This window comes from Salarias fasciatus (assembly GCF_902148845.1).
Source record: "Salarias fasciatus chromosome 7 unlocalized genomic scaffold, fSalaFa1.1 super_scaffold_4, whole genome shotgun sequence".
NCBI lineage: Eukaryota > Metazoa > Chordata > Actinopteri > Blenniiformes > Blenniidae > Salarias > Salarias fasciatus.
The window spans coordinates 24,626,490-24,640,399 of NW_021941229.1; the positions used below are offsets into that span (position 1 = coordinate 24,626,490).

General features: G+C 47.2%; 1 protein-coding gene across 2 annotated transcripts in view; it reads left to right on the forward strand.

Annotated features, from left to right (window-relative positions):
• Positions 1-2,298: 2,298 nt before the first annotated feature.
• The window catches only part of camk2b2 (calcium/calmodulin-dependent protein kinase (CaM kinase) II beta 2), a 32,197-nt gene continuing 20,585 nt past the window's right edge, over positions 2,299-13,910 (forward strand). For both annotated transcript variants that reach the window (XM_030084576.1, XM_030084577.1), the window contains exons 1-6: positions 2,299-2,414; positions 5,298-5,392; positions 7,887-7,946; positions 8,616-8,670; positions 9,488-9,553; positions 13,760-13,832. In XM_030084576.1, the coding sequence (XP_029940436.1) occupies positions 2,353-2,414; positions 5,298-5,392; positions 7,887-7,946; positions 8,616-8,670; positions 9,488-9,553; positions 13,760-13,832 (411 nt within the window). In that variant the 5' untranslated portion in view covers positions 2,299-2,352. The remainder of the gene's footprint in view (positions 2,415-5,297; positions 5,393-7,886; positions 7,947-8,615; positions 8,671-9,487; positions 9,554-13,759; positions 13,833-13,910) is intronic.

Here is a 13,910-nt window from a genome sequence, read left to right on the forward strand (position 1 = left end):
TTTTTTGACTGGTTTTGGACATTTCTAACTCGTTGTGTCCATATTTCTGACTAGCTCGGTCCTCTTTCTTCCACCAGTTTTTGACACATTTTTGCCTGTTTTTTAATCAATATTTTTGTCTTGTTTTGTCTGTATTTTGGACTAGTTTTGTGTCATATTTTGGTATTAGTTGACTACTTCTTTGAGTTTACTGGTCATAATTTGACTATATCCATATTTTTAACATTTTTGGGACATTTTTTCATGAGTTTTTTTTTTAGCAATATATTGGACTATACTTTAAGACACATTATTGATTATTTTTGTCCTTATTTCTGTCTAGACCTTTGGCCGTACATTTTAAACAATCTTTTATTTTTTTCCCCGGAATTGGAATAGTGGTATTTGTTTGAGAACCGAGCTTTTGCCGGGACAGTGTGGGCGGAGTTCAGACATCCAGATGTTTGCTGCTGCGGAGTGTAAATGGGTTTCCTCCTGTTCCGCTGTGCAGATGGAAAATGAGAGCTGGTGACGGGAAGAGCGGGAACGCTCAAGATGGAAACGATGAGCGAGCCGCATCCTGGAGGTAAAAGGCTTCGACCTTTGACCTCCAGCCTGCAGCTCAGTGGAGACCAACCTGCTGAAAACAGCTTTTCTGCAGCTTCGCTGAGATCTTCTACAGATGCAGAGATAGAATTTATATTGTTTATACAGATAAATGGATATTTGAAATAGATATATTTCCACTAGATGGATCAAACTTTAATCTGCAGTCTGCAACCTGAATGAACAAAACAACCTTTTTTTAACATTTTCCACCAAATAAAATTTATCTGGAGCCACGAAACATGCTAATGATCTGAAAAGAAGGAAGAAGGCTCCCTACAAAAACTGGTATTGTTTTCAGAGCGTCATAATTTAGATTTATTTTAAGCTTGTTTCCGTTTTTCTTTATTCTATTTTTCCTTTTTTCTATTTCCCCTTTATTCTTTTTCTATTTTCCCGTTTTTCTTTTTCCTTTGGTTCCTTTTCCCACTTCATTTCTCTTTTCTTGTTTTTGCCTTCTGTCTTTTTACCTTTTTTCTTTTTTGCCCCCCCCCCCCCCCCCCCCCCCCCCCACATAAAAAAAAAATCCAAGCTTGCAATAGTATTGGCTGTTTTATCTGCTTCACTCTATTTCTCTGTTCTTATTCCAGAGCTTTCATTCAGCGCAGGATGCAAACAGCAATATATTGAAACCAACAGGAAAATAAAAGGTTTATTTGATTATATATTCTGAAAAATTCATAGATAGATGGAAAAATGTATTATAAATATAGATGTTACAAAGATCAATATTCTATAGAAATTCAACATGTTGAAGGACATTCTCCACAGTGTTTTCTCATTTTACAGATTGAAAGATTTTCCATTCAAGAGCAGTTTCTTGGCAGATTTTACGCAATCGATGGATTGAATTTACTCCATCAATCAGTCAATCAAGATGAACAGAACGGACATGAAGAAAGGGAGAATATGAATTCCGTGTGTGTGTGTGTGTGTGTGTGTGTGTGTGTGTGTTCTCGTATTTCTATCCTTGTTGGGGCCAAATGTCCCCACAAGGATAGCAAAACGTGGAACGACGTGCCTTGTGGGGACCTTTTTCCGGTCCTAAGTAGGAGAAACAGTGTTTTCTTGACCATGTTGTTGTTACTGAAAAAAGTAAAAGTGCAAAAACATTTCTTTAGGGTTAGGCTTTATTGTGGTGTGGGTTAGGGTTAGGGTAAGGGTCAGGGTTAGGGGCTAGACATGAATGGGAGTCAATGGACGGTCCCCACAAGGATAGAAATACAAGACTGAGCGTGTGTGTGTGTGTGTGTGTGTGTGTGTGTGTGTGTGTGTTCCTTTCACGTGTTAAAATGCAGACACATGTTGTGTAACTCGGGGTTTCCTCTCTGAAGCCTAAAAATAGCTCCCTGACTTCATGGAGAGGCTCCTCATCCTCCTCATCTTCATCCTCATCTTCCTCCTCCTCCTCATCCTCACGGTCTGAATCTTCATCCTCTCTGGTTTCCTCCTCAGAATGATCCGGTGTGTTTTCTCACATCTCCATGTGGCGTTTAAAGGCTCCTTCCTCCTCCTCCTCCTCCTCCTCCTCCTCCGTGCGCGCCGGGGACCGACCCACAGTGCGTCAGCGTGCGTGAGCGTGTGTGAGTGTGTGTGTGTGTGTGTCTGTGTGTGTGAGCGCTGCAGCCGTCCGGAGCTCCGTGGTGGGCGGAGCCAGCGATCCCGGGTCCTCCCGTCCAGCAGCAGCCGCGCGGCGAGGCGCATTTTTCGGACTTCCCGGCTCGCGCACACACCCTGCACGCGGAGGAGGCGGAGGACCGGTCCACCATGGCAACCACCACCTGCACGCGCTTCACGGACGAATACCAGCTGTACGAGGAGCTTGGCAAGTAAGCCCTGGTCTCATTCATTCACCCATCCGTTCATTCATCCGTTCGTGGACGGATCGGATCGCGCGCACGCGGGGCTCAGCTGACCCCGTCCCGGTCTGCAGTGATGGAGGCTGCAGAGCCGAAACACCTGGACCTCTGCACGCTGCGGCCAGGGACAGTTCAGGCGCTTTAGGATGGAGATTAATACTTCTGTGCACCTTTCTCCTCCTCCTCCTCCTCCTCCTCCTCCTCCTCCTCCTCCTCCTCCTCTTCATCCTCCTCCTCCTCCTCTCTGACCACAGGCTAATCAGGGACAAACTGGCCTGATAATAATGCAAAGCTGATGTGTTGGAATTAAGCTGCTCTCTTTAATCACTGTGGAGTTGATCTCCTGTGTGTGTGTGTGTGTGTGTGTGTGTGTGTGTGTGTGTGTGTGTGTGTGTGTGTGTGTGTGTGTGTGTGTGTGTGTGTGTGTGTGTGTGTGTGTGTGTGTGTGTTTGTTCAATCTAATAGGATGCAGACAAATTGAGAGGGATGAGGAGGCTCTGGGTGCCACAGTGGGTTGTAGATGCAAAGTGGACTCAGTGTCTCTGTCAGGCTGTGCGTGGGTAGAGAGGACCTCTCTCTCTGTCTCTCTCTCTCTCTCTCTCTCTCTCTCTCACTGCAACATTTTCCTCACAGGAACATTCATTCCTCAGCCAGCTCTCTCTCTCTCTCTCTCTCTCTTTCTCTCAAAAAAAACAAAAAAACCCAAACAAGTTGGTTTCTGGACGGTTTTCCAGTTTGAGTCGCTCACATGTTCATTTGACGGTCCTCCTGATCGTCTCCGCCTGCCGGTGTTTGTGTGGGAGGTGATAAGTTAAAGACAATGGGCCTGCTGGAGCAGCGGCAGCTGCCCTCGCTGATACCGCCGCCTGGTAAAAAGAGAAAAAAAACCAGCCTCGTCTGGCCTCTGTTGTCACTTTCCAGGCTGGGAGTTTAAGGTTGTGTGATTCAAAAGTTAAAGATCAGGACATATGTCTTTCTTTCTTTTTAAATCCTGCAATTTGTCGGAAGAAATACGAAGCTGGCAACCCGCCGTTCAGTCCTGTAATACCACTTTGAACCACAAGATGGTGCATTGAGCCACTGAACAACTTTTCCTGTCTTCATTCTAAGAGTAAAAGAAGTGAACACTTCACGGTCGTTGAAGCTGTTTTCTGAAACTCCGAGAAACATTGACTCTCTACTGCCTCTAGTGGCCTTACCTCATCTTCCAGACGGACCTTTAAAGCGGACGTGAGCCTCTTTGCATGTTGTCTGCCCCACAAGCCCCCAAATTTATGAAATAAGAAAATGAGAATCTTCACACCTCATAACAGGATGAAGTTGATTTTAAACACATTCTGAACCGTTAAAATGACTCCAGATGACTGTATTCATGTATTCATGTCTGTTTCAGAGGGAAAATATCAAATGCAGGCGTCCAGTCAGTCCCTTTCATACGCTGAGCAGCAGTAAGTGTCTGCTTGAACGTGCACGCTCACAGTTTGGTCCTGAGGATGAAACTTGCAGTGATTTATCACCATGAGACTGAAAGCTGGCCAAACAGCCCCTGAATCCTCCTCTGACCAGCGGCTTGAGCAGTGGAGGACCGAGCAGGACCTGAGTTCCTGGACCCTGAGTGGACGATGTGCTCTGATGGGTAAAGATAGCATCTAATCGGTTTTCATGCACCATAACCGAGGAGTTCAGGTTTCTAATCCAAACCGGGCAGATCTGTTCAGCCTGACCTGAACTAATCCGGGTCCTGGACCCAGATCTGTTCCCGGCCCCCGCTGACTCCCACCTGCCCGACTCGTAACCTTTCGCCTGCGTTGTCCAGCATGCGGACAGCGTCGCCCGCTCGCCCCGTCTCCTCCTCACGGTGTGTGCCGTGGAGCTGGCGAGAGCCTCCGAGGGGAGTGTGAGTGTTTCATTGTGTAACAACAATACCGAGGTGAGATAAAATTAGCTCCGGGGAGTGACAGAGGCGGTTATTTCTGTTGGTCTCTGCTGGGCTTGATGAGCTAATGTGTCCCTGAAAGAAGCAGATTGCACACAGTCTTGAAACACTGTGTTTTCATCCTGTGATTTCTGATCAGGAAGAAAAAGAATAGGCTACTGTAGATGTTTTTCATTTGTCTTTTAAAAGAACTATTTTAAAATAAAGCATTAAAACTGAACTGCGACAAGACAAAAACTATCTGCCCAGTCTGTATTGTACTGCACAGATTAAAAACTGAAATGAGAAAGCTCCGTAATTCCACTTTCTACCACAAGATGGTGTATTGAGTCACTCCCTCCGATCTAGGAGCTTTTTGGTCCAACAGCTGAGAGCAGATGTTGAAACTTGTCAATGTAATGCTAAAAAAATGAGATGTTGGCTGAAACATTTAGCGATTACCACCTATAAACCAACCTCTGAGAGTCTGGCTCTCCACTGCCCCCCAGTGACCAATAGAAGGATTACAGTACTGCCGCCTTCAAATTCCTCCATGGCTCAGTGAACAAAAGAACGGCATCAAGTCTTGGAAACTACTGGGTAGTGCCAAGTCTGACTCCAAGTCAGGAACATACATGTTAACATTGTCAAACTAGGGAATTTCGACTACAAATGTGGGGGAAAAGCGCTTCAAGGAACAATTCCAGGTTAGGTCTGGTTAGAGTTACTTTTTCGGCGTTGTACTACAGGTGAGACTCTGAGACGGTTCAAGTTCTGCTCAGTTGTCCACATCAGATCAGTTGGATGGATTTGCAGTCAGAGGAGGGAGTCCGGCCCGCCGTCAGGCCACTCTGACAGCTGAGACGTCCCTTTCATGCTGATCAGGCTTTTCATGGCAGCTGACCCGACTCGTCCTCCTGTCGCCTCTCGTTTCCCAGGGGAGCCTTTTCAGTGGTGCGCCGCTGTGTCAAGCTGTGCACGGGCCAAGAGTACGCCGCCAAAATCATCAACACCAAGAAGCTCTCGGCCAGAGGTGAGAACTCGCTGACATCACTTCAAATTCATCTTCATCAGAATCATCGTCATCATCATCACCATCACATCATCGTCTTCATCATCATCATCAAATCATCAGCACTACATCTTCATTATCGTAATTATTACATCATCTCTATTGTCATCATGTCATTATCATCATCATCATCATACCATCAAAATCATCGTCATCACGTCATCATCACTGTCATCACGTCATCATCATCATCATCTTCATCACATCATCATCATCACTGTCATCACGTCATCATCATCATCATCATCATCACATCATCATAATGATCATGATCATCATCACATCATCATCTCATCATCGTCATCGTCATAATCATCATCTTCATCACATCATGATCATCATCATCATCATCATCTTTATCATCACAACTTCATAATCATCATCATTGTCATCACATCATCACCATCATTTCATCATCATCATCATCATCATCACATCATCATCATCTTCATCATCATCATCATCACATCACATCACATCATCATCTCATCATTGTCCTCATATCATAATCATCTTCATCACATCACATCATCATCATCATCATCATCATTGTTGTTTGTTTTGCTTTTCACTTCTTTTTCTTTTTGTTTGCTCTTTTATTTCCTTCTGGTTTTGTTTTCATCCCTGGTTCCATTTCTTCTCCTTCTCTTCCGTTTTCTCATTTCCTCTCTTCTCTTCACCGGTCTCCTCCCTCGTTCAGTAACTTCCTGTTGGTGTTTTATTTTTCCACCTCTTTTTGTCTCACGTGTTTCCTTTCCTCTTGTCGCCTCTCCTTATTCCCTGAGGGGACCAAGAGTCATGAGGCACTCAGCAACGTGTGTTTTCAGGCACCTCTTCATCATCATCCTCATCCTCCTCATCCTCATCGTCTCAGCTCTGAGGGCTCGCATTAGCACATCTTAGCGCCGGTTTGATGGCAGCTTGTGACCCTCCTCGTCTGAGCCTGGGAGAGAGGCAGATGACGGCTCCAGTCTGAGTCCACCACTTCTCCAATCAACGTTTTCTCGCCTGAACGAGGACGAGGAGACGAGCTGTGACAGGGTCTGCTTTTAAACTGCTATTTTAGACAGAACGCCGCTGTATTTCCCTCTGTTCTTCCTTCCCACCCGTCACATAATGCTCCGCTGAAGGCGTCTATAAATAAGTGGTGTGATTATTACTGCACAGAAATGAGACGGTTCAGAACCACAGCAGCTCCGCTGATGTGACGACTGGAAACCTGCAGACAGCTCAGAGCTTCATGACGCCTCAGCTCCTCCCGCCTCCCTCCTCAGCTCCTTCTCAGCTTCTTCTCAGCTCCTCATAATCTTTCAGTTTATTCTCATCTCCTCCTCATGTCAGTCTGATCTTCTCAGTTCCTTCCCATCTTCTTTTCATCTCCTCATCGGCTCCTCTTTAGCTTCTCATCTTCTTTTTAGCACCGTTTAGCGTGTTTTTATATTCTTCTCATCACTTCCTGATCTCCCATCTTATCAGCTCATCATGGTCTTCTTTTCAGTTTCTTCTCATCTCATTCTCATCCTCTTCGTAGCTCCTCCTCACCTACTTTTCGTCATTTTATGAGCTCCTCCTAATATTCTTATCTTTCGATCTCTCTCATCTTTTCAGCTCTTCATCATCCTCTTCTCATCAACTCCCCATCTTATTCATGTTATTATCAGTTTTTTAGTTCCCCCCCATGTTCTTTTCATCTCATTCTTATCTCCTCTTCTCTCATCTTCTCATTTCTCTCATCTTATCTTCATTTTCTTTTCATCTCAGCTTTTCCTCATCTTCTTTTTAGCTCCTCATATTTGTATTTTTTACTTTTTTCATGTTCTTATCAGCTCCTCCTCATCTTCTTCTCATCGTTTTGTCAGATTTCATAGTCTTATTTTTAGCTTCTTCTCATCTCATTCTCATCTTCTTTCCTCCTCATTTTTTTTTTAGCATTTTATCAGTTCCTCTTTGTCTTCTTCTAACCTCCCTCAACTTCTCAGCTCCTCACCATCTTCTTTTCATCTCCTTCTCACCATCATCTCAGCTCTTCCTCATCTTGTTCTCATCAGAGTTCTTGTTTTGACCATAGATTCCTTTCCTTGTTTCCTTCATCTTGCCTTCCTTACCTCTCTCTCTTCCCTCCATCTCTGTTACTCGGTTTCTTCTCCTCGTTTTTTCTCTGACTTTCTCCACTTTCCTCTCTCTCCAGTTGTTTCCTCTCCTTGTCTCCTCCTCTCGTCTCCTCCTCCCTTCGCTGGTAACAAAACAGTTAAATGAGCATCTGGGACAGAGTTCCCCTTCGGGCTGCTCATCTGTCCTGCCATTCTAACATATGTCCAAGAGTCTGGTGTGTCCTTGTCCATCACCTTGATGAGAGTCGCCACCTCAGACTGGCGTCTTTTAGCTCCCATCAGGAAGTGGAATCCTCCCCGCCGGCTGCTCTGCTCTCAGCGTCGTTGTCGTTCTTTCCTTTCAGACCATCAGAAGCTGGAGAGAGAAGCCCGGATCTGCAGACTGCTCAAGCATCCCAACATCGGTGAGACGTCAGAACCGCTTCTGGAAATCGGCCGCACTTATCACGGTGCTGCGACTGGCTGGCACGGTGGCGCAGTGGTTACGATGCCGGGGTTCGATTCCAGACAGGCTTTTCTGAACGCAGTCTGCATGTTCTCCCTGAGCCTGCACGGGTTGCCTCTTGTAAAGACAATCTGTTGATGGTTGGCATTTTAAATTCTAAGTAACAACTGGAAATGAACGTGTGGAATGTAGCTCGGGGACGTCATTAGACTCTCTCAAAGAAAGGCAATGTAGAAAATGTCATCTGAGCGTGATGCTAAAGAGAGAGAAGTGCAGCGTCTCTGCTGTCATATCTCCTGTGTCGTACATGTCAGGATCTCCAGCGTCACGTTTCAGGTTCTTCAGTCGGAGTTGTTATTTGTGGATGATGGAGGAGTTTCCCAGCTTCACATGGGGTCTCCTCTGCCGCTCCGCCGTCTATTCCCATCGCTCTCAGGACGTTTGGGCCTGATTTCTCTCTGATGTCGGTAAACAGTGTGAAGCATGCGCGTTCAAAGACGTCTCAGGTCCGCAGCTTTCAGCCCCGGGCGACGTCTCTGCGCAGAATCTGAGCGATCGGCGATCGCTGAGCCGAGACGCAACCTTCCTAAAAACACCCACTTATCTCCACGCCTCTCCTCTTTTCCAGTTCGTCTCCATGACAGTATCTCCGAGGAGGGTTTCCACTACCTGCTGTTTGACCTGTGAGTCCCCCCCCCCCACCCCCACCTCACCACCCCCCCCCCCCCCCGCCCCAGCCCCACCACTCCTCCACCCACTGCTTCATTTTCCTCGCTGCATCCGTCTCTCCTCCATCCGTTCACATCTCTTCATCCCCTCCTCACTTCCAAGGCAGTTCCCCCCGTTACATAACGCTCCCCCACCTCCCTCTGTGCAGCACACACACGCACGCACACACACACACACACACACACACACACACACACATTACAACACTCCCCCGCACTGGAGCCAGTCGCCATGGCAACCCAGTCGGAGTGAATCCTGCAGCCGGGGTTTCCCCCTAATGAGGACATCCCCCTCCTGTTCGTGTGTGTGTGTGTGTTTGCTGCTCTGTGTATTTCTGTCTATGTGTGTGTGTGCGTGCCAGTGTAGATTTGTGTGTTTTAGTGCAGGTGTGTGTGTTTTGTGAGTCTGCTTGTGTATACAGATGCGTGCTTTTCTGCAGAGACGTGTGAGTGTGCATGCATTTAGGCATATGTGTGTGTATGTGTGTGTGTGTGTGGGTGTATATGAGCATATGCGCCAGCACACATATTGTGTGAGAACATGCATGTGTAGTTATGTGTGTGAGTGTGTTTAAATATGTGTATGTTGATATGTAACCCTGTTTTTGAGCAGCTTGTGTGTGAGCAGATCTGAATCAGATTTGTGTGTTTGTGCATATGCAGTTTGTTTTTTGCATGTGTGTGTGTGTGTGTGTGTGTGTGTGTGTGTGTGTGTGTGTGTGTGTGTGTGTGTGTTTGCTGTTTCTAACCTTCGTCTTTTACAAATGTTCAGGGTGACAGGAGGAGAGCTGTTTGAGGACATTGTAGCGAGAGAGTACTACAGTGAAGCGGATGCCAGGTAAAACCAACACTCCTCTTCCTCCTCTTCTTTTCTTTCCCCTCCTCTTCCTCCCCTCCTCTTCCTCCCCTCTATCATTTGTCGGCCCTCCAGCCTGTGCTGCAGTCCTCCCTCCTCCTCCTCCTCCTCCTCCTCCTCCTCCTCTTCCTCTGCAGCCCGAGAGTTGGCTATACTCTCATTAGCACACTATTTTGACACTTTGGTGTGTGTGTGTGTGTGTGTGTGTGTGTGTGTGTGTGTGTGTGTGTGTGTGTGTGTCACTGCAGGCTGATGGATAATACCTCTGCGCATTTCTTTTTTCTGTCTTTTTCATGTGAACTGAATTACAAATGGAGGTTCAGAAGGAACCCCCCCCCACACACACACACACACACACACTACACACACACACACACGCACACACAAACAGTAAATAGATAAAGAAATAAAACCCACCCACGATAAACCCCCTCAGGAGGGAGACTTAAATCAATTTGACTGTGGAGGCGGTTTTGGAAGCGAGAGAGAAAGAGGAAGAGAGGAGGAAAGAATGGAAAGAACCCAGAGAAAGGAGGAAGAGAAAGAGGGCGAAACACAGTCGACGCTCATTTCACTTCGTTTTTTTCCAAGACCTACTAGAAGCCTGTCCAGCTGTTGTTCATTTCAAGGCTCTAAATGAACTTTTTCCTCAGTGCAATTTCACAAAAACGACATTTTTCAAGAGTTCTAAGAGTAAATTAATGGAAACTCTCATCTGAAATATGTCTCCTCTGCCTGAAAGGCCGCGTTTAGCTCACTCTTTAATTCACTGTCAACTCCACACCCTTTCTAAAAACGTCCTAGCCGCTGTGATAAATCAGGTGTTAATGGGATAAATCTAACTGGATGTCTAATACAGACGTGTGGCCGTAGTTCAAACCTCCACAAGCTGCAGGAAATACAGAAAAAAAGAGCCGAATGAAGCTCATTGCCGGCTCCCACCTACACAGATGCTTCGCTTCTGTTTGAACGACTGTTATTTATTCCCTCTATTCCACAGATCATGGTTCTACTGTCTGGTTACGTCACTGGAGAAAACACAGATTTTAAAATAACTTTATAATGCATGATGCTAACAAGTGCTGAGCTAAACTGTTTAGCTGTAAAAGCTGTTGCTAGCTAGTCGCTGAAGGTGGAAGTAACAGATTACATACTCATTGTTTAGCATGAATTGAGTATTATTTTGGACGCTCATAGAAGTTTAGTCTTATTTATAGTCTATTAGCAAACGCTATGTGAAGGCTGCGCTTAGACCCGAGGTAACGCCGACCACGAGGGCTGTGATTGGTCCTTCTGCTGCTTTAACAAAGTCCACATGTGATCCAGAAACTGTGGACTAAATGTAGATTTTACTGTGCTGTTAAATTCTTCACACCATGTGGGAAGCTAGCATGTAGCTCATCGCTGCAGTCTGCTAGCTTGTAGCTCACCGCTGCAGTTTGCTAGCGTGTAGCTCACCGCTGCAGTTTGCTAGCGTGTAGCTCACCGCTGCAGTCTGCTAGCATGTAGCTCACCGCTGCAGTTTGCTAGCGTGTAGCTCACCGCTGCAGTCTGCTAGCTTGTAGCTCACCGCTGCAGTTTGCTAGCTTGTAGCTCACTGCTGCAGTTTGCTAGCTTGTAGCTCACCGCTGCAGTTTGCTAGCTTGCACCCAAAGCTAAAATTCTTCAGTCTTTTTGCCAAATTGCTCATGTCTGGAAAGGACACGCTACCGATGAGTTTTCATTGAGTTAGGGTCGACTCTGTAATGTCTTTCACCTTTCTAAAGTCATGCGGAGCTGCTCGGTCACTGGAACCCTCGGCGAGTTGAACTTCCAGCTGAGTTCAGGTCCTCGGAGGTACTTCCATCTGTCCACAGCGCTCACTCACACCATCATTAGACTGTCCTAAATGTCGACCGTTTGCCTCGGGAGCTTTAATTTGGAGGAGCTGTAAGTTTTTATTCAAATTTTTACTTGGTATATGACAATCATACATCTTCAGTGCTGACCAGTAGGACCTCTACATGCAGATGAAAACCAACATGATCCCAGTCCGGTGCTGTGGACCCCCCCCCCCCCCCCCCCCCACGCCACTCAACTTATGGAGCATGCATTCATATGAAGCAGTCTTTAAGTCATATTTACCGGTTCTTTAAACTGCGGGGCTTTGGGAGTTTTCCCGTGTCTGAGCATAGTTCTAGCAGCCACTGAAACCCAGTCGTAATGACAGAGAATTTTCCTTTGGAAATGTCCGCTATCTGTCCTGTATCACCCAGGAAACACAGTGCTGGGCCGAGTGGCACAGTTCTACCCAACCAGCCCGTTTGGAGGAGCTTCTTAAAGGAAATAAAACCGCCGCGTGATGGATTCCTCCACAGTCTGTGATTTCTCTCCCCGTCATCACTCTCCTTCTCTTTGTATACTGTGTGTGTGCGTGTGTGCGTGTGTGTGTGTGTGTGTGTGTGTGTGTGTGTGTGTGTGTGGGCGTGTGACTCGCATGGTTTGATTTCTGTCCAACAGAATCTCACTGACGGTTTCCTCTCTGCTCTCCATCTGTACACTGAAACGCTTCATTCGCTCGCTCTCTCTATCTCACTCTCTCTATCGCTCTCTCCCTCTCTCTCTCTCTCTCTCTCTCTCTCTCACTGGAACACCTCTTGTGGAGCCATGTTTGCCGTTTCAGCCTCTGGCTCATGGTTTTTTCTTGGAGTTTGACGTGAACTGGAAGCGTTTCGCTCCAGGATCAGACCTAAACGGGATCTGATGGTGAGACCGATGCAGAAAACGCAGCTGCTGTTCCCCCGAGCGTGAAAAATGCCTTCATTTTCTTCTTCTTTGGTGCCGTTATCCGTTCAGTAGTGGCTGGTAGCTCTCACCTCCATCTCCTGGGTGGTTCAGTTGGCTGGTTCTCGTCACTCGTCTCCATAACGGGGCGTTTTGAGGGAGAGAACGACCCTCAGGAGGCGGGTGGAACCTCACACTGAGCTGGAAACCGTCAGCGGAACAGGAACCGCGTCCTGTGTTTTGGGTGTTTGTTCAGCTCGAAAACAGAGCCGGTGAATATGAAACTTTTTTTGGAAGTGGAATGTTTGGAAAATGTTCTGTTGCCGTGGAAACAGGGGAAAATGAAACTTTTTGAACAGTGCATGCACCACGGCCGTGGTGAACTCTTCTTCTGCACTCAGTGTTTTCCTCCCGAGTGTCACGACTCCCAGGACGGATTCTCCTGGTTCTGGTCCTGGTCCGGGTCCTGGTCCAGATTGTCGTGGTTTTGTTAGTTTTAACATTTAAATTGTAAAATTCCAATACGAATGTCCGTGCATTCGCCATTGGTAAAGGCTGTAGCGTAGAGTTCCCTGCTCACGTGTGCGGTTACACCACAGAAACAACCAACAGCGCCACCTTGTGGCCTGGCATGATAACTACACCGTTTTCAGAACATTACTGTGTGAACGCCAAACTTTTTGTGTTTTAACTCCAGGGGTTGTCATTTAAAGGTGTTTGGTCAACGTTTCTCCTGCAGAACCCCCCCTTTAACCCCCGTAACCCCACCCTCTCTGTCTCCTCCCTCTTATCTGTTTCTCCTCCTGTCGTTTTTGTCTCCACAGTCACTGTATCCATCAGATTCTAGACAGTGTGTCTTACACCCACCAACATGACATAGTGCACAGGGACCTGAAGGTGTGTGTGTGTGTGTGTTGCATTGTTCTGGCCGTGCCCCCCCCCCCCCCCCCCCCCCCCCCCACCTGCCTGTGCCTGCTGTCTGTCTCCTTCTTTCTGTTGCTTCCTTGCTGCACTTTGTTTCATATTCCAGACAGTCTGAGCAGATCTCCTCTGAGGAGGAGGAGGAGGAGGAGGAGGAGGAGTGTGAGTGAGCATGAGGAAGAGCAGAGGAGGGCAGTGGAGTAGCAGCAGAGCAGCTTCACTTTGCGTTTGCCAAAATAAATGAGACAGGAAACCTGTGCAGGTGAGACGGAGCGGCTCCCACGCCGAGCGGCTCCTACGCAGCCTGACTCAGAAAATAGCAGCTCCTCACACACTTCACACACACTCTGTTTAGCCTTCCTACACCCAGGACCTGCAGGGTGTGTGTGTGTGTGTGTGTGTGTGTGTGTGTTAGGGATGGATGGGCCTCTCCTGCATGTGTGTGACAGTTGGGGGGGCTGATTGTGCTCGGACTAACCTGCTCCCCCTGCTGTTTGCATGCAGCCATTGCATCCAGCAGATCCTGGAGGCCGTGCTCCACTGCCATCAGATGGGGGTGGTCCACCGAGACCTCAAGGTGAGACACCTGCAGGGGTCTGTGTGCGTGTGCGTGTGTGTGTGTTTGTGTGTGTGAGTGGGGTATGTGTGTGTGTGC